At 55.7% G+C, this 20,451-nt stretch overlaps 1 protein-coding gene across 1 annotated transcript; it reads right to left on the bottom strand.

Moving 5' to 3' along the window:
* Window positions 1-3,042: 3,042 nt before the first annotated feature.
* TSPO (translocator protein) lies at window positions 3,043-14,330 on the bottom strand. The gene is made up of 4 exons (XM_057556148.1): window positions 14,188-14,330; window positions 5,567-5,777; window positions 3,849-3,987; window positions 3,043-3,371 (listed from the first exon to the last, which is right to left on the bottom strand). The coding sequence occupies exons 2-4, from the start codon at window positions 5,746-5,748 to the stop codon at window positions 3,183-3,185; spliced, it is 510 nt and encodes a 169-aa protein (XP_057412131.1). The 5' UTR covers window positions 5,749-5,777; window positions 14,188-14,330; the 3' UTR covers window positions 3,043-3,182.
* Between the last annotated feature and the right edge of the window lie 6,121 nt (window positions 14,331-20,451).

Consider the following 20,451-nt stretch of genomic DNA (forward strand, 5'->3'; position numbering starts at 1 on the left):
AGCATGAATTTGAGGGTATAAATAGGCAATAGTTCCTGACCCAAAGCTTGGTTTCCTAGCACTGGTTCCATTTCAGAGTGGGATGAGGTAGGGACAGATGTGGAGCTGAGGCCCATCTCTGCATCATGACCAACACCCGGGAGCCTCGGTCCCCCTGTGAGCCCTGAATCCTGGCTCCGTGCTTACACCTGGGGGCTTTGGGATGGAGTTTCCTCCTGCCTGATTCCTCATCCTGGGGGTGGGGATGATAGGAGACTCTGCCCACAGGGCAGCAGAGGGTGGTCTATCAGCTCTGTCAGCAAGCACAGTGGCGCCCCCCGGTGGTTTTGAAGGTTAAAATGAAGGCAGAGGGCCCCTGACACCCAGGCCAGGGTCCTTCCCGTGCCCCTCAGAACAGGTGCTCACACCAGGCTGTTCATCAGATGCCTCCCAGGATGCTCCTGCCCGTTCCCAGTTAACTTAGAACCTGGTTGCCCAGTGCAATCCCAGTGGAATCAGCATAGTCACTGGGATCAGAAGACCACATGATCCAGCCTTTCTGTAATTATAAATGTGCTTTTCCCCAATTCCAGAGATCCTTACACCTCTGATCAGTGAAAATCAGACAACCCCCAGGAAGACCATCAAGCTGGGCTTCCAGGGTCCCAGAAGACTCGTTGCAGTGGAGACGGTTCTTATCCCTCTAAATACTTTCTGGTACCCATCTTCACCTGAGTCAGTTTCTCTGTGTTAATAATTCATCAGAAGTCAGACTCTGACGTTTGGGCTTGACGGGAGAGTCCCAGTAGCAGTGATAATTGTACCAAAATTCTACAGGGCGACACAGAAGAAATCCAAAAGGTAAAGCTTGAGATGCTGACGGTGAAATTTAGAAAACGTCCCCAGGGATGGCCTATGGCCACATAAACACGGCAGCTCTTCCATGGACACAGAATAGAATCTCTTGCTATAGGAGAGGCAAGGTTTCATCTTGCAGGGTCCAGAGCAGCAACCATAACATCAAAATGCCAGGCAAACTGAGAGTCGCTGTCGCTTCCCTGCTGACGACCAGCCAGCCGAGCCCTCTTGGGCTGTGTGAACTCTTGCTTGCATCCTTTATGGCTAGTCGGACCGAGAAGGGTTCAGACGCACGGATTTAAGGAGATCTAAATTGATTGAAGCAGCTCCAGGAAAGACGCAGACCAGAAGGACTTGACAGATCTGCGTGCTGTGGATTTTCCTATTAAACCAACACAGAGACTGTCACAACCCTGAAGTCCCTCGTGGGTGGCGACAGCTCAGAAAGGCCATCTAATCATGAAGACGGGGAGAGCATCGTGAGAAAGTAGCAAAGAAAACAGCAAAACGCACCCTCCTCTCGCCCGTTTTCCCAGGTGTTTCTAGGGCCGTGTGTGTTTTTGTGGCCAGTAGAAAGGATGTGGGATGTTGCTAGAGATGAACAAACCCATGAATGTACGGAATGGAAAAAAGGGCTCTGCATGAGCGCCACTGAGAAGATTCCAGAAGTCTCAGGTACACTTAATGTGCTAAGTCTGGCAGGCACACGGGTGCCCACGATGCTTCAAGGAGCACCCCTGACCGTCTTGGAGAACTTTAGAAATAAATTAGTGAAAAGGATGTGCAGAGTCCCCCATCTGACTCTTCTGCTGCAATGAGCATCAGAAGAACTGGGGAAGGACTTCCCGGGCGGTCCAGTGGGTAAGAGTCTGTGCTCCCAATGCAGGGGGCCCAGGTTCGATCCCTGGTTGGGGAACTTGATCCCGAATGCTGCAATGAAGATCCCGCATGCCACGACTAAGACCCAGCACAGCCAAAAATAAATAAATAAATAAATATTTTTTAAAAAAGAAGAAGAAGAAGAACTGGGGAGCTGGCCGAGGGCTCAGCTAAGTGCTCGTAGCTACCAAGCTGCTGGATTCCTGAGCACGATCTGTGGAACGTGAAATTCCACCAGGGTTGAGTGTGGGCAAAGTGACAGCCACTGAAAGAGCTGCCCCTTCTCTCAGAAGAATGCAGTCAGCTGTCTGCCCATCTCCCAGAGCGTTTCGTACCGTTCAGTCACATCCGGATGTGAGGACAGAAGAGGCGAGGTGAGAGGGAGAAGTGGCAAAAGCCACTGGCTGCCAAAATGAGTGTGAGCTCTAAATACGGAAATTTTATTTTTACTTCATTTGAATTAACTTATTCAATGACCGAAACCAAAACAGACAAGCAACAAAAAGGCCAGCAGCTTGGACCAGCCCTGGTCCTAGGAGTCTGCTGCCGGGCGCAGCACAGGTTGTAGGAACTCGGAGAGGAGGTCGGCACTTCAGCAGCAGCCCGGGTAAGAGGCTCTGCCCGGCCCCACTCCCAACAGCTGCCCGCACAGGTCACGGGTCACCCAATTCGAAGCCGGGGGTGACACCTCCAAATCTGGGCGGACCTGGGCCAGGGAGGGGCTGCTGTCTGCTGGGTTGGGGCATGGCCAATACTGCCTCTGACCGCCCCTCCCAGATGGAGTGTTTGTGAGGCTGTCCCTGACGGGGTGAGGCTGGCATGAGTCCCGGCACCCAAGGGACAGGTTGGTCGGCGTCCCCTGCTCTGGGCCCAGCCCCATCCTGGCTGAGGCCAGCAGAGGACCACGCTTGGTGCCCAAGCAGAGTCAGGCATTGGACCAGGCCGGCTGCGGGCCTGTGCCCTTCAAGTGGCTGGGCTGGGCTTCCTGGACGTGAAGGGGGTGGGCAGGGCCTCCTCCCTCAGCTGCAGCTATGCCAGTGTCTGCTGCTCCAGCCTGGACGGGCCACCTCCGCTCTTGGAAGGGTCCCGAGAATTGTGGCGAAGCCCTGGCCGGGTCCAGCGTCATCTGGATGATACAGCCCAGACGCATCCAGCAAGAGGACGAGCCCCTCGCCCTCCCCACGGCCAAGGGTCCCACCCAAGTAAAACGGCCACTGCCAGGAGGTTAAAAAACTTTATTTGGCTTATAAAATTCCACATTCTGAGAGCGAGCTTCGAGCAGTGCAGAAAGCGCAGGACACTGTTTCTGGGGTGGGGGCTCGGCCTGGAGCACCTCTGAAACTGCTGGTGACCCCTGGGCTGAGACCGGACACACAGGCAGCCTGGCGGCCAGGAGAGCCCGGGGGCCACCACCACCAGCAACGCCTGACCCGCAGCAGCTGCAGTCCTCGGAGGGCAGGGCACCTTCATTCCGAGAGCCGACGGCCACGGCTGTCGTCCTGGTTGTCCCGCCAGACACAGTAGTTGAGCGTGGCCGCAAAGGCCAGCCAGGCCAGGTACGGGTAGAGCAGGCAGGCGGCCGGTGGGCTCACCTGGTGCCAGGCCACGGCCGTGGCTGCTGCCACCCCACCCATCAGCAGGAGGTCCACCAGGGCCTGCACAGACACAGAGGGACGACAGGGAGGCCTGAGGCTCCACGTACCCATGGGGCTGTGTGTCCCAGCTGCCCACCACCACTACGCCTGAGGGAACTCTCCATCCGCCTCTCAGTGACCTGGCCAAGCCCCGCCCCCATTTTCTGCCTCAGTTTCCTCATCTGTAAAATGGGAACAATCGCCCTTCCCTGACTATGCCATGTGTGGGGTGCACAGCACCAGGTGTAATGTGGGTTCTCCTATGCCAACGGCCCCTAAACCCATCAGAGCCCTGCAAGGCTTCCTGCATTGGAAGAAGAGCAGCTGAGGGGCACTGGTCCCCTAAGAGCTTCTGAGGAGACGTGAACCAGGAGCCAAGTGCCTCCCCTGCCCCCGCCTTTAGACCCTGACCCTGAGGGTCTGGGATGTGATGCCCCATGTCCCCCAAGAGAGGAGCCGTCTCCAGGGACCAGGGAGACAAGCCAAGGTCACACTTACCCAACCCATTTGTCGGGCACCGAAGAAGAGGGGAGGCCATGCCCAGTTCAGAGCCAGCTGCCCAGCGTAGAGGCCCAGGGGAACCACAGCCTCCTTCGAGAAGCCCCCCAGCTCTTTCCAGATCATGTAGGAGCCATACCTGAAAGAGAGGCTTCCGGTCAGGGCACCAACAGGGAAGAGGCCAGGAGCCTCCCTGCAGGGCCAGGAGCCACGCTCACCTCTGGGACCACACACTGATGGCTCAGGCATGCCCTGCCACTGACTGCTGTGTGACCTCAGGGAAGTTGCTTAACCTCTCTGGGCCTTTGTTTCTCACGGGGTTGCTGTGGAGATTCTACTTAACACACTGGCAGTGCCCAGGGCAGTACCTGACACATGGGACACTCAATAAATATTTGACATTATTATCATCATCAGTGCTGTAAAGGGGGAAGCACATAAGGCATGCAAGTAAACAGGATGGGACTTTTGGGCTGGGCCTTAGAGGATGAGTATGAGTTTGCCAGGGGGAGGCAATGAGGATATGCAAAGGCTTAGAGGCATGCACGAGACCCCCTGAGTCAGCCTATGTTACTGGTGAAGTCTGGGGGGCACTGGGGAGGTGAAGCAGAAGAGGGCCTGGTCATGGGGCTCTTAGGGCCACAGGGACAACAATAACACCACCAATAATAATATCTAATGCCCTGCAGCATTTACACATGCAGGCACCGCTCTCTTTCCAAGCATTAGCTCATTCATTCTCATGATAACGTCATGAGATGGGCAGTACTACCACCCCCATCTTACAGGTGCAGAAACTGGCACAGAGAGTCAAAGCGCTAAGAGCTCTTGGCAGGCAATTAGTAGGTGAGTCAGCATTTGTGCCTGGTGGCACAGTGGTTAAGAGTCTGCCTGCCAATGCAGGGGACACGGGTTCAATCCCTGGTCTGGGAAGATCCCACACACTGTGGAGCAACTAAGCCCATGCGCCACAACTACTGAGCCTACGCTCTAGAGCCCTCGAGCCACAACTACTGAAGCCCACATGCCTAGAGCCCGTGCTCCACAACAAGAGAAGCCACTGCAATGAGAAGCCCACACCCCGCAAAGGAGAGTAGCCCCCGCTTGACATAGGTAGAGAAAGCCTGCGTGCAGCAACACAGCCAAAAATAAATAAACAAATAAAAATAAAATAAATTAAAAATTTTTTAAATTAAAAAAAAAAAGAACCCTGGGGCATCAGCCTGGTCTCTGCTACCTGCCCTCTGCAGTCCCACCCTGCACTGGGCTAGCACAGAACCAGTATGCAGGGAACCTTCCAGAGGAGGGTGGGAAGCTGACCAGTCTCCTGGGTGCGGTTCCCACCGGAGCCACGGGGGCGGGGGGGGGGGCACTCCCCCGATCTTGGAAGCATCCACATGCCCACGTCTGAACTTCGCACACGGAGCCGGCCTCACCCTGCTGTTGTGAAAACAGCCAGAATGCCAGTACGGGGTTGCCCGCCCCTCCCAGGAGGCCCCAGAGGAAAAAGTTCAGTTGTGCAACCAACAGGCCCCATAGTTTTCTCCACCCTCACTTGCCAAACGAGGCCAGGAAGTGGTGCCCGCTGCCCCGGGAACACCTGGACAGTTCCCACTCTGGAGGAGAAGCTCTGCCCTCGGGCCTGGGCCTCCCCCTGCCCTGCCTGCCCCGGCAGGTGGACAGGCCCAGCTGCCAGGCCAGTACCCATGCCCACCTACCCCATGGCCGAGTACAGCGTGCCCCAGATGGGAGCCAGCGTCCAGCGGGGCGGGTGCCACGAGGGCTTCTGCAGGCCGGCGTACCAGCGGAGACTCTCTCCGCGGACATAGTGGGAGGCCAGGAAGCCCCCCAGACTGGGCACCAGCGTGAAGCCCACGGCGGGCACCCAGGGCGGGGCCATTGCTGCTGCAGCTGCTGTTCCGGAAAGTTCTGAAAGAGAAGACAGGGCTGGGGTGAGAGGCGGTGATGCTCCAGAGCTGGGGTGGGGCTTCCCCCGGCGCTTCCTGAGGACCTACTGTGCACAGACCCGGGGTGGGTCTGTTACCAGCCCCTCATCACTCATGGATCAACCAATCGATTGATGGAACACGCAGGAGGTGCAGAAAAGATGTGTGAGGTTGCGGGGCCAGTGCTGAGTCCGCCCTGCAGCCCCTGCCAGCCCAAGGGCTCCAGGGAATGCGTTTCCACCCACACCCCCACTCCCACCCACGAGGCTGCCCTGTCGGCCCCACGTCCGCTCCTGCTCCAGCTGCCAGGCTCCTGTGCTCTCTCACCCTCACCCTTGACCTTGGGTCTCCTGGCAAGTGACCCCTCCTCTCTGCTGCCTCAATCACGGCCAGTTTGGGTCCCCTCCACCAAGAAGGCTGCCCAGCCCTCCCTCCCCGGGCCAGTACTGCGAGGCTGCCTCGATCCACACCCTGCGCCTGACGCTCCAATACCTCTCATTCAGTCATTCGTCATTCATGCAACAACAGGTATCAGACAGAGATTGGCTCAAATACCCGCTCCCCACCAAAATACTGTGGCCTCCGGCAAATGAACAGAACATCAACGTGGCCGACCCGGGTCCAGCCCAGTGCAGGGGGGTCTCTTTGTACACCATCCCACGGGCCCACCCTGAAATCACCTCCCCTTCCCTGTGTTCCAGAGAGGGAAAGCAGCCTCCCTGGGGTCACACAGCACTCTGGGGTCAGGCTCTGCCCAGGTCGAAAAGCTGCTGGGCCCTGACGCCCAGGGCCATGGACGTGGTGGGTGGAAAGGGACAGAGTTTAAAGCTGGTGAGGCCCCCTCAGCAGCCCTGAGAGGCTGACGGGGCTCAGGGCAAGGCAGGCCTGGATGCTGTCACCACCACCTCCAGGGCTGGAGCCCCCCAGGCAGGGACAGAGGGGAACCAATCTTCAGGTCTCTCCGTTCTGCTCGTCAAACACTCCCCCTTGCCCAGCAGCCCCCAGGTCTGCGCTGAGGACCTACTAGGCGCCCAGCAGCGCTCAAGGCTCCCAGGGAGCTGAGCTCATTGGGGCTGAGAGTCCAGCCAGACAGCAAGCAGAGCCCTGGGCTGGGTGTCGGGGGCCAGCTCTGCCTAACCTGCTGTGGGACCCCAAGCCTATCAGCACCCCTAACTGGGCCTCGGTTTCCCCACCACAAAATGAAGGGGCTGAGCTCCTGCTAACACGCCCTGACTCTAGTTGGAGAAGCCGGGAGTGTCTGTAGGAGATAAGAAGCCACACAGATGGATTATGTTCAGTAAACTTGCAGGACGGCCTGCTAGGATGGGGGCTGGGCACCCACGGTGGATGGAGCGGAAGAGGCCCAGACCTCAGACAGGGCACCCCGACCCAGGATCAGAGAGAAGACGGTGCTGGAAGGACACGGAGCACTTTCTCCCAGGAACACGGGAGGGGAAAGCGGCGGGGGTGGAGAGAGGCACGAGGCAGACGGGGCAGCAGGTACAGGGAAGAGGCTGTGCCCATCCGGAGGCAGTGGGGAGCCATCGGGGCTTCCGGGCAAAGGGCGAAGGCTGCCCAGGGCAGAAGGGGCAGCTGCTGGCCTGGGGCACCACGAAGCTCTGTGAGATGCAGAAGCAACCTCAGTGCCCAACACCGGGGACTGTTAAGGATGGGTCAACGCCCAAGTCCCGCTTGGAGGACTCTTTAATGATGTGAAAACTGTCCTCAACATAACATTAAGTGCAGAAAGCAGAATATAAAATTGACTACAGAATTATCCCAATTTTAGCAAAAAATGGATATGCATTTTAAAAACGGTAACAAGCGCATGAAGACGTTAGCAGCCGTCACCCTCATAAAGCAAACATCTCCTGGGGAACGGCTGTGAGCCCGGCCCGGGCACAGGCCCGACCCAAACACTGTCTTTCTGCCCTCACCCCGCGAGGGACCCACACCATCTTATCCCACCTGCCGATGGACCCAAGGTGCAGAGCGGCGGGGGCGTTTGCCCAGGGCCCCCCCACAAGTGGGTAGCTTGGGAGTCTAAGGCCCACACTCAGCAGAGGAATTTACGATGCTTTGTTATTGTTTTCCGAAATGTCTATAACGAGCATAATTTTTAAAGGAACAGTCGGAGAGTGTTAGGCATCCAGCAGAATCTGGCTCTGCCGTCTAGTGACTCTGATTCCTACCGCCCTGGGCCTCAGTTTTCTCGCCTGTCAAGTGGGCACAGTGAGCTCATTCTGCACGATCACTGCACAGATGAGCCGTGGATAAGCACTGCCCAGGGCTGGCTGGTGACAAGTAAAGCTTCCTGTGCTTCTCCCCCAGCCCCTCCCACCCCACCCCCTGGCCCTCTGGTTTCCAGGGTGCACGCAACTGTTCCTGGGGTGGGGCTGAGGGGCTGATCTCACCACAGTATGAAGGCCCACCTCTCCCGGGGCCAGGAGAGCACTGGCCCAGTGCTGCTGCCAGGTGGATGTGGAGCCCTGGGACCCAGCCACCACTGTGTCATCTCGGGGGAGCCCAGGCCACCTCAGCCGGCTTTCTCACCTACGCCATGGGGCACAGCCGTGCTCAGCCTGTTTAATAAATGTGTTGAATCCGCAGCCAAGTGACAGTCCTTGGGCAACCGTAACAAGCTGTGTTCAGTGCCTGAGGAGTCCCCTGGACCATGACATGAGCTGGGCAGGTGGGAGGGCTTCACCTCGCACTGACTCTCACACACAGATAGGGACACTGAGGCCCAGGGGGTCGGGGGCTGAACTGTGCCTTTTCCCAGGAAGGTCCCAATTTATGCCCACTTTGTCCCAAAAGAATGGCCCCCCTCCCTCTCAGCAGTGCTCCTTTTACAGGTGACCAAGGTTAACGCCACTGGTGTAAGACACATGACACGGTTCACAGAGGTGGACACACTCGCTCTGGTATTCATGCCCCAAACACAAACCCCAGTCCAATCATGAGAAAACGTCACAATCCCAGACAGAGGAACATTCGACCAAATACCTGGCCTGCGCTCTAGCACTCTTGAAAAGGGTCAAGGTCATGAAAGGCAAGGAAAGACGGAGGGAAATGTCACCGACTAAGGACAAATAACAGCTAAACGCAATGTGGGATCCCAGACAGACAGGGTCCCGGGCCAGCTGAGCACGTTAGCGGGGTTACCAGCACGGTGTGAATTTCCTGGTTCCACTAGGGGAAGCTGGGTGAAGGGTATGCAGCAACTCTCTGTACTACCTTTGTAACTTTACCGCAAGTCTAAAATTAGTTCAAAATGAAACATTAGGGCTTCCCTGGTGGCGCAGTGGTTGAGAATCTGCCTGCTAATGCAGGGGACACGGGTTCGAGCCCTGGCCTGGGAAGATCCCACATGCCGCAGAGCGGCTGGGCCCGTGAGCCACAACTGCTGAGCCTGCGCGTCTGGAGCCTGTGCTCCGCAACGAGAGAGGCCCGCGCATCGCGATGAAGAGTGGCCCCCTCTTGCCACAACTGGAGAAAGCCCTCGCACAGAAACGAAGACCCAACACAGCCAAAATCAATCAATCAATCAATCAATCAAACATACGCATCTGATTCAAGATCCTCATTAAAAAAAAAAAAAAAAAAATGAAACATTAAAAAGAAAAGAAGGATCCTGCTTTGGACACTAACGCGCATAGTCTCCTACTTTCTCCTCGATATTGTTGTCACTGCTTCGGTTCCTAAGCCCCACCCCTGACCCACCTGCCACCAAGGCCCCTCAGAGTTTCCTGACCATTTGGTTTTTATTTCTTATTGCTTTTGGTTAATGGAAATGAGAGTCATAAAACATAAAATGAACCATTTTAAAGTGCACAGTTCAGCGGCATTTGGTACATTTCCCAATGTTGTGCAACCACCCATACCAAGTTCCAAAACATTTCCATCACCCCAAAAGATGCCCACCCATCAGCACTCACTCCCCATTCCTCCCTCCCCCAGCCCCTGGCAACCACCCATCTGCCTTCTGTCTCTGTGGATTTACCTTTTCCACACATTTCACATAAATGGAATCACACATTATGTGGACTTTGGGGTCCGGCTTCTCTCACTGAGCGTGTTTTCGAGGCTCCCCCACATTGTAGCCTGGGTCCATACTTCTCCCCAAGGCGCTGTGGGCAGGGGCGCTCGTGTCACCCTGCCACGGCACCCAGCCGGTGCCCAGGAAATCCCCAGCGTGCCAGCTGACGGGGCTGGAGAGCCCACCACCCTGGTCCCTTGCTGTGCAGAACAAACAGACGCCCAGGAAGAGGTGGTGGCTCTCCCCGCTGCGGTGACAGAGTAAGGCCTGAGCCCACGCTTCTGCTCACCCTTCCAGGCTGCTGTGTTTATGCACCACTGGGCCAAGGGGATTAAAGGGTCTGCCCAGCCTGAGGGTCAGAAAACAAGTAGGTCAAATGTCCCACATGGAGAGAGCCCAGGCAAGGAGCTTCCTGGGGCCTCATGGGGACTGCCAGGCTCTTGAATCACCCGATTAGGGGACCCACCAAGCTGAGTCATGCTGGGCTGGGCTGGGCAGGGCAGGGCAGCTGGCCCAAGCAGGCCTGAGAGAGATCCATCCTGTGATGGGGTTAGGGTTAGGGTCTGGGTTAGAGCCACTCCAGTGGCCAGGAGGGGGCTCAGGGCTCAGGCAGAGAGGCAAAGCCACCCACCTGCCCTTTATTTCTGTTTCCGTCAGAAGGTGACTGAGAGCCCAAACCTTGGCTCTGCCTCCAATTTTCTTGGTGAAGCCAAGCCAAAGCTCCTCTCTGGGCCTCGGTTTCCCCTTACATCAGGTGGGTGTAACCTGCCCTGCGTGCTTCATGGGGTTGTGGGCAGGCTCAGGGGAGGTCCAGATAAGCCAGGGGATGTGGGGGTCAGTGTTGGGGACCACTCATCCCTCCAGGAGAAGCAGCAGCTACATGGCGCAGACCCAAGGCTGAGAAAATGTCAGCCAGTTGGTCACCCAACACTCAGTGGGTGAAAATGCTTCCAAAAGGCCCCGCCCTCAAGGCCTGGGGCCACTGAAACAGAGGCCAAGAACGGGCAAAGCAGAGAGCTCAGGCCTTGGGGTCAGGAGACCGTGCAAGGCCTCTGGGAGTGAGCGGGGGGGCGGAGCCTGGTGCAGGGCCCGGCTGTCTTCATCCTGGGTCATCACCGCTTCACTCCGGCTTCACAACAGCCGCAGGGGTGGGGCCAGCTGCTTCTCTTCTCAGGCCCCGACTTCCACATCTCTCGGCCTCCACAGTGGACTCCACTTTCCAGATGAGGAAACCGAGGCACAGGGAGTCACAGAACTTTCCAGGTCTGGGTGACTCTGAGACCTCCTGAAACACCCCTCCAGTTCCTGATCTGGGAGTCTGCTGGCCTCAGCTCTGGGCCACACAGCCAGTCACAACGATGGGCTGTGTCACCTCCCCTCTCTCAGCTTCCTCCTCCATCCTGACAAGGCACTTAAGCCCTGCCCCAGAAAGCTGCGGGGGGCCCAGGGCTCATCTCAGGCCACTCCCACCCCACCTCAGCCATTCCACCCGCTGCCTTGGTGCCAGAGGATTCTCTCAGGACCAACAGCCGCACTCTCTCCAGCACCAGGGCCAGTGTCCCAGCCCCGACGAGGCATCAGGTCCCAGCTGGGCCCGTGGGCAGCAGTTTCGGGATCTGAATCCTCCCTGCCCCTGGGGTGAGACTCAGGATCTCTCGTCCTAGTGATGCTTCACTCCTGGGCCTCTGTGCCCCCGTCTGTGAAGGGGGGGCTGCGGCAGTGGGCCTCTGGAGGAGCTTTCTGTTCTCTGAGGCCTCCCTATAGAAGGTGACAGAAACTGCTGCTCAGAAACAGAACAGAGTTTTGCCGTTTCTCTGGTCCCCACCTCCAAGCTGTACCCAGCTCCTCCTGGGCCTTATCTCTCCTTCAAGCCACCACCGATGGTCCCAGGGACTTGTTTTAAGGCTCCTTTTTTTTTTTTAAATGACTCACAGCTAATCATCCTCATTGTAACCTCTGTTAATCTTTTTCATTATGAAAGTATCCAATGTAACAGACAACAGGTCTGGAAACCCAGCTGGTCTGGGATGGGGTGGGGCCCGGGGTGACAAAGGGGAATCTGCTTTATGGAGACTGACTATTTATTGAGACAGAGAGCATGCTCAGGCATTATACAAATACAAATACAAATAAGAGACAGATTCAGAAATGAAGTAATGAAAAGTCAAAAGTGTATAAGGCACAAAGTAGGCTCAGCCCCCTGTCAGCACCTCCCCTACCCCCGCTCAGCGATCCACTGTCAACGGTTTCTGGTTTCTGGCAAAACCAGCTGGACACCATTCAGTCATGGCCAGGCAGACACACACACACACACACACGCACACACACACACACATGCACACACACACACACGCACTCCAGGCACACACTCCTCTGGGCATGCACTGTGGAGGAAGCAGGGCTTTGAAATCAGACCACGAGCATTTGAACCCCAGCTGCACTGCTCTGTGTCTCTGGGCAGTTTCCGTCAGTTTCCCCCCAGTTCAAAGGGCTCCCTCGGCGGCCCAGGATTCTGTCTGAGCCTCCCTCTGGGGAGGCTGAGCAGCCTGTCTCCCTGCTCCCCGAAGAGGCTTGCTCCTCAGCTCCTTTCCCGACCAGTGGACAAGAGCTACTGCTTCCTGGGAGCGGCCCCTGGCCTCCCGCTGCCCTGTGTCGGGGTCCCCACGCCACTCCCCACAGAGACACTGGGGCCCTCGGGCCACATCCAAGCAGACTGGCCTTTGGGCCGCGGGCCTGCTGTGTACCAGGCACTCTGGGCCGTGCTCCTTGTACACAGCCTTCCCCTTGGCCGTGACCCTTTGGAACACCCTCAGTCACACATCCTAAGGGGAGGCTCGAGTCCTGCCCCTCCTGCCGTCCACTCTGCAGCATGTGGCTGGTACCAGGGACCATCATGCCCTAGCAGGCCAGCCCGAGAGGCTCCCAATCCAGGCCAGGCCACAGGCCTCGGCGAGGCTGGCTCTGGCACTCAGCCAGGTGTTCACGGCTGGAAGCCCCCCTGTAAGCAGAGAGGGTCGAGTGCCCCCCAAGGAAGAGAACCACGCATGGCTTTCTTGACACAAGAGAAGCCATTTTAGGCCTAAGCTGTTTTGTGATCTAAGCCTGGCCACAGTGCTTGCCCTTCAACAGGCCTCTAATAATCTTAAGGGAATGAAAGAGCAGACAACTGTTATCAGGCAAGAGAAGTAACAATAGCAAAGATAATAAATCAGTTGTAAAGACTCCCAGTTCTGTCTCAGTGGTAAAGGTTACCCCGAAACACGTTTTTGAGCTGTTTTGCATAATTTAAACACATCTCCCTACCCCCACCTCAAGTGCTCAGCTACCAGATCAACTGGAACCTAAGGGATAAGAAGCTGACCTTTGCTGACCCGTTGTAACTTCAATCAACTAAAGCTTGGACTCTACAGACCTCTGCCCCAATTCTATGCTGAATTCTCCTCTGCTCAAGCCCCTTCATGAATATGCAGCTTAAAACTTCCCCAGTTTTGCTGTTTGGGGAGACACTTCTTTGGGAAAGCTCCGAGGTGCTCTCCTTACTTGTTGGAAGTAATAAATCCTTCCTTGTCCCGACCTTTGGCTTGGTTGTGCCTTTTGGCTCGGCACCCACCCGAGAGGCAAACGCAGTTTTCCGGGAACACCACGACCCCTCCCACCTGGGCTCCTAGCTCCTTTGCAGGAGGGGCAGGGGACAGGCAAGTCCCAGGGGATGCCCTGCCCACACCGGGATGTGTAGGCTACAGTGCACCTGAGCACTGGACGGGGATCTGGGGACCCGGTTCTAAGGCTCCGCGGGGCCTTCACTGGCTCTGGACAAATAACCGCCCCTTCTCTGGCCTGGGTTTCCTCCCCTAGAAATGGGGTGTCTCAAGTGGATCAGGAGCCCGAGGTCTCCCAGGCACTCTGTGATCCGCAAGGTATCCCGCTCCTCCACTCCCGCCCTCTGCCGGCCGCGGCTGCTCAACTATGCATTGGGCGGGAAGGGGGGGTGCCTGGTCCCTCCCGCGGCTCCGCTTCCCGCGGGACCCGAGGGCCCGGCGGGGTGCGGCGGGGCGGGGTTGCCCAAGTTCCCCCTTCCGCGCCCCCAATCCCGCCGGAACCCGGCCGCGCAGGAGCGCCGACCGCGGAGGCCAGGGCCGGGTGGAGGGAGAGAGGGGTCACCGCCGCCCCCCCCCACCGCCGGCCGACCCAATGGCCGGGTCCCCAGTGCTGCCCCGCGGCCGCGCCCCGGGTCCCCGCCACCTCCCGCCGCAGTTTCTCCTCGGGCCCCGCGCCGGCGGGCGGGCCCTGTCGGGGGTCGCTGCCGCGCGGGGCCCCCTTCCCGCCGCCCCCTCGAAGCCCCGTCCCCACTCACCAGCGACGAGGACTCGCTAGGAGAAGGGCACTGCGCGGCGGGAGGTGGGGCCCGGGCGCGGCCCCGGCCCCTCCCGCGAGGCCCCGCCCACCCCGGCCCCGCCCGGCTTCGCTGGAAACCCGGACGGCGGCCGCCTACAGCCCCGCGGGTTGGGGCGCTCCCTCCTCTGGCCGCCCTGTCAGGAAGACGCGCCTCCGCCTCCCCCGGGCACGAGCGCGCCTCCCGGCCGCTTCTCCTTCCCACCGTGACCGCCCCGCCGCGCAGACACTGCCGGCTCTGCAGGCAGGTCGCGTCTCTTCTTCTGCCTCATTTCTCCTATCTGTAAAGTGGGACGATAGAGATCACCGATCTCAGATAGGGGAATTACGTCGCCTGATGGCAGAGCCCTGAACATCCTTCTACACAGCAGCCCTGGCCACCATCTCCGGAGGAGAACCCCAGTTCCTTTAGCTGTTGCCCCAGGACAGGAGGCAGCGCTGCCCTCTTAGTCATGGCCCAGCCTCTCTGTGGCTGGCTCCCTCCGCCTCCATCTCCTCATCGGTAAAATGGGCACAGCATAGTGGGACTAAGGAGGATGCCACATGGTAATGCAGGAGACCACAGACGCTTGGCATTCAGTGACCATCACAGCCCAGATGTGGCCTCCAGTTTGCCAGGGTCACCCTGATGGGACAGCATGTCCAGGAGCAGGCCTTGAGCACTTCACCGCCTCATCTGCACGCACTGCTTTATTTCTGCAGCCCAGGGCCTGTCACTGCCCCCTTGACTAACTTGGCCCGGCAGGGCCCGCAGACTGCCAGAACCACAATTGCCCAAACTGGACACTTGGGGGTGGGGGCCGGGAGGCCCAGGGGAACTCTGCCTGCTCCTCCTGGGCTGAAGTCTGACTTTCCGAGGCCCTGCCTTTTTTGCCTTCATGGGCCTCTTCTACCTTTGACTGCATTTGTATAAAGGCAGGTATAATCCAGGCTGGGTTCTTTTCATCTTTTTCTTCTGATTTTAAAAGAAATTAAAATATTTTCCTGGATCCCTCAAGGTACCATGGGCCCACACATTGTGGCTACTGTTCCTCACGAAGTTGGTCTGGCCACGCCTCCCAGCAAGCTGCCAGCCCTCACCCTCTTCCTGTAAGGAGGTGCCCAGTGGCTTGGCCGAGTGGCAAACCCGCCTGCCCCGGAAGACCCGTGGTGGGGAGGCAATGCAGCTTCCCTCCCGCCTCTCCCCTCCTGCTTGCAGGGCTCTAGGCCCACGGGGCATCCTGGGAGGCAGCGATTTCTGGTCCCAAATACTTGCTGGGCACCAGGGCCCAGTGGGGGGGCGCAGAGAACAAACACTAGACCCGCCCTTTTCACAGATGAGCCCCTGCAGTTCAGAGGGCCAGTGGCCACCGGAGGGATTAACACTGCAGGTCTAGATGAGATGTGGATGTCCCTCCTGGGGTGCCGGGAAGCCTCCTGTTACTTGTGCCCCCCTCTGCCCAACCCCACACACCCCACCTGAGCCTGGGCAGCGGCCATCATCCTCCCTAGCTGGCCCCCAGGGAGTCCCTTCCATGCCCCTCCTCTGCTCGGGACCCTCTGTGGCTCCCTTAGGATACAGTCCAAGCCTTTTACCTGGCACTCAAGGCCCTGACTACCTGACCCCATCCCACCTCCGTGCCTTTGCATACACTGTTCCCCCTGCACAGAGGATCCTTCACGCCCACCCTAGGCAACTCCACGTGTCCAAGTCTGACTGCTCCCCAGTGTCACCCCGGGAAGCTCTTCCAGAGCCCCGACTCTGTACCACCCCCACTCTAATCGGGCAGTGACCTCTGAACTTCACAGCACTGAGCACCGGAGCCTCTCCTGGGCATTTGGCATGTGCCAACCTCAAGGGACATATATATTGAGCACCGCAGGTTGCCCAGCTCTGGGCTCAACCCTGGAGGGTACGACACAAGCAAACCCAGCCCCCGGCCTCAGTCGATCGAGGAAGGAGGCATGGAAAACACCCTCCCAATCCCCAGAGAATACTCAGAGAGATGACAAGGTCACACAGCCTGTCAGTGATGCAGTCAGGATTTATACCCCGGCAGTCCAGGGCCTGCACTCTTAACTATTGTGTCATTCATTAGGCTTCTCAATTCTGTGATTTGAGTACAGTATTTTCTTATATTTTATTTGTGTGTTTACTTTCTTACATGAATAATTCATATTTATTGTAAGGAAATTGGAAAATACAGACAAAAAGAAAAAAAGTCACCCACTCTCCCATTACCCAAGCACAATCAACACTGTGAGTTTTTCTATGGCTTTTTCTAAGCATATGCACATGTTTCTTTACAAGAATGCCTTCATGAAATAATTGGTTTTGTAATTTGTTTTCTTCCCCTTACAATAAATCAGAAACCTCTTTCTACATTATCAAACATCTGTCTACATTTAACACATGTACACTTTAGAGTAATAACAAGACACCCGTCTGTCCACCCCCCAGGTTAATAAGAAGACGATTCCCAGTGCCCTAGGAACCTGGCGCTCTCTCTGGTGATTGCTCCGGCCACTCCAGAGGTCACCTCTATCTTGACTTTTGGGTTAAACACACCCTTACTTTCCTTTAGAGTTTTATTAAGACCCTTAGGTATGTCTCCCTGAGCCCTATATTGATTCGCTTCAAACAGCTGAGGGGCAGCATGCAGCTGGCTGGAGAGAGTGGACACGATGGCCGGGGCAGAGGAAGACCCCTAGGAAGGTGAAACTGAACTGAGCCTCTGGGGCACAGACTGGTCTCAGCCTCCCTGAGCATCGACAGGAGTCCCTCTGGGGCAGCCGGTGGGCAAGGCTGGGTGTGCAGCTCCCCTGTCGGCACATCCCGCCAGGCTGTGGTGTGGACATTCAACATGAAATAGTCAGAGGCATGGGCTGTGTGTCTTCTTGCTTCTGAGCTCCCTGCACCTGTGTCCAGACCTCAGGAGCAGGGGTGGACACTTCCGTGAGGCGGAACAGTGTCCTTCACCGAGCCAGGCAGCAGGGCATGGAAGGGAGAACAGGGTCTCATCAGCCTGTGATCAAGACAGCCAAGTGTGGACGGGAATCTAGGCCAGGCTCACCAGATATTCAGTTCCTAAACAGGCAGACAGTGACAGGTGGCAACTTGGTGATGACAGCCCTCTGTGCATCTCTGATGTACCGGCTGCTCGAAGGCCTGGTGCACAGGTCATCCTAGGATCTCTCTTCACCACCAGCCTGGGGGTGGTCTTGACCCCTCTGGGAGCTGGCTCCTCATTTCCTGGACAGCACATCTCGCCCTTCCCGGTTCCCCCGTGTTTGCGATGAGCCCATCCTCCAAGGATGCAGTCTTTTTTTTTTTTTTTTTTTTAATTTATTTTTTTTTGGCTGCGTTGGGTCTTCGTTGCTGCGCGTGGGCTTTCTCTAGTTGCGGTGAGTGGGGGCTACTTTTCATTGCGTTGCGGGCTTCTCATTGCGGTGGCTTCTCTTGCTGTGGAGCATGGGCTCTAGGTGCATGGGCTTCAGTAGTTGTGGCGTGTGGGCTTAGTTGCTCCGCAGCATGTGGGATCTTCCCGGACCAGGGCTCGAACCCATGTCCCCTGCATTGGCAGGCGGATTCCTAACCACTGCGCCACCAGGGAAGTCCCCAAGGATGCAGTCTTAAGAAAGGCTATGTAGGAGGTATCTTTTTTGAGATCTTGCACTCTATACTGTGGTTGACTGATGTTTGACTGAGTAAAAATTCAAAGTTGGAGATCATTGTCCTTCAGCATCATGGAGACGTGCCGTTTTCCAGCTGCCATGGTGCTGATGAGCAGACTGAAGCCGTCCTGTGTCTGAGCCTTTGTGTGTAACCCCTTTTGTTCTTCCTGGAAGATTTTAAGCTTTTTGTCCCCAGAGTTCTGGAATTCCATGCTGATATTCCTCGATGTGGGCCTAATTTCATCCAATGTTCCAGCTGTCAGGAAACTCATATCTTTTATTTTTCAGAAACTGAATTTTTGGAGGGGATGATTTCCTTCCCTCCATTTTCTCACTTCTCTTTCTGGAATCCCTATTACTCAGAATCCTGGACTTCCTGGGCTTGTCTTCTAACTTCCCTTCCTCTCCTGCTTCTCATGGTTTGCTTTTTTCTTTTTTTGTAAACTTCTGTGACGTTTCCTCAACTTTCTCTTCTTGGCCCTCTATTGATTTTTTTAAATTCAGCTATCCTATTCTTTTATTTCCAAGGGATTTTTGTTGTTGTTGTTTTCTGAAGGTTGTTTTTTTAAAAAAATAACTTCCTGGACTTCCCTGGTGGTCCAGTGGTTAAGACTCCGTGCTCCCACTGCAGGGGGCACAGGTTCAATCCCTGGTTGGGGAAGATCTGGAATGCTGCACAGCGTGGCAAAAAAAAAAAAAAAAAAAAAAAAACTATAAAAAAAATTAAAACTTACTATACATTTTTCACTGATGCAATGTCTTCTCTTACCTCTCAACTATCAAGGATAATTTTCTTAAAACAATTATTTTCTTCTCTCATCATAGTCTCTGATTCCTATGCATTGTAGTTATTTTCTTTTATTTTTTTCTGTATGTAAGAGGCTTTCCTCAGATGCTTGGGAATCTTTGGCTGGCTGCTCATGATAAGAAGAAAAAAGGAAAATAAGTCTTTGGATGGTATTTGTTGAATTAGCTTCACTGTAAGTTGAACTTGGTGGTCATTTGTCTGGTAACTTCCTGGACTGTCAATATCTTCAGCATTTTCCTCTTGTACTGGTCAGATTCCCCAAGGCCCTCCAGTTCTTGCCTGGAGGGTAGGGGTCTGGTGGCACGTTTCTGGGAGCCCAGTGGTGGGGAGCATGGGAGGAGATCTCTGCATTCAGCAGTCAGGATCCACCTGTTTCAGCAGAGAACCCACGTGCACCATGATCCCTGGCCTGCCCAGCCCTTTCCAGAGCCAAGCATTTGCCAGAATGAGGGAGGGGTATCACCCAGGGGCTAGAGAGAGGGAAGACATCTAAAGATCTAACTGTTCTTCAAAGACACCTTCAAAGAGTTCTCTTAATTTCAGCCTTTTTTAACCCTTAGATCTAGAAGTGGCTAGGGCTACCAGTTCCTAAGCGTTTAAGGATTCTGTTGTATGAATAAGGGTTGGTTCTCAGCCTTCGGCTGTCTGGAGTCTGCTGAATCAGGTAATACTGGTCATCCTGGTTTCCAGCTTGAAGAGATTCTGTTGCTGGGGCCCCCTTTCCTGTTCTCCCTGTCCGTGTGTTTTATGTCTTTAAAAGTTTCCTTTCCTCTGGGTTTATGTGCTTCTGGAGGCAGCGTGTGCTCTGTTCATGTCTTAACCTGAAAACCTCCTCCATATCTTTTATCACCACAGCATTGTATAGATTTGCCATCATTCATTGAACAAATCTCCTCTTGCTGGATATGCACCTCATTTCCTCCTTTTCCGTGTCAAAAGCAAGGCTGCTGCAAATGACCTGAGAGCTCATCTGATTCTTTTCTCAGGACAAGCTCACTGTAGTAGATTTGGTGATGTGAGTGTGATCTCGGAGGGACAGCAGTGAGCGGTCCTGAAGAGAGGTTGTAGTTCCCTGCCCAGGAGTTGAACCTGCGTAGCCTAGATGAAAACCAGGAATCGTAGCCGCTAGACCTTGAGGGGCTAGAGACTAGAAGCAAAGGGGCCCTAGCTCTTTCCCCCATTTGAAAGCAAAAATGTTTCAAGGAGGCAAAAACTGTAAAATCAGGTACAAAGTTTATTATTAGAGACACAGCATAACATGTGGGAGAGCACACAGACAAACAGTCTGTTTAAGACAGAAGCAGGGCAGAAATACACACCTGGAGGGAAAGGCTATGGGCCTCCTCTCTAACGAGGAGGAGGGCAGTAAGTCAGAAGCTAGCCAGAAATACACACGCAGAGAGGAGTGTGGGAGTCCTGAATAAGGAGCTCAGTAAAGAGGTGATTTAAATCACGTATATAGGACAGTTCTTCGGGTCTTTGTTTACATTTGGCCAATTATCTCGTTTCTTTTTTCACAGCTGACGGGTCCCAGGACCCTCCCCAACATGCATGTGCAACATTTTGCTAAGATGGATCCCACTGCGGAGGCCTTCTAGCTGGGTGTATGTCCACACATACTATGGGGTGGCGGCTGCTCCCTTTCTGACCCCCAAGGAGCCTTCCTGCGCATGTGCAGACAGGGAAGTTTTTATTGACCTCAGGAGTGGGCGCCTTATCTCTTTACCTTAGCAGAGCTCAGCTTCTGCCACTAGCTTTGTCCTT

The sequence above is a fragment of the Balaenoptera acutorostrata genome, chromosome 11 (genome assembly GCF_949987535.1).
Source record: "Balaenoptera acutorostrata chromosome 11, mBalAcu1.1, whole genome shotgun sequence".
In the NCBI taxonomy this organism is placed as follows: Eukaryota; Metazoa; Chordata; class Mammalia; order Artiodactyla; family Balaenopteridae; genus Balaenoptera; species Balaenoptera acutorostrata.

Coding starts and splice junctions, on each gene's coding strand:
- TSPO (XM_057556148.1), bottom strand. CDS start 5,748: ATGGCCCCGCCCTGGGTGCCCGCCGTGGGCTTCACGCTGGTGCCCAGT. Junction 3,988..5,566: donor ACGCTGTACTCGGCCATGGG/GTAGGTGGGCAT, acceptor CCTCTCTTTCAG/GTATGGCTCCTACATGATCT. Junction 3,372..3,848: donor GTGCCCGACAAATGGGTTGG/GTAAGTGTGACC, acceptor GTGTCTGTGCAG/GCCCTGGTGGACCTCCTGCT.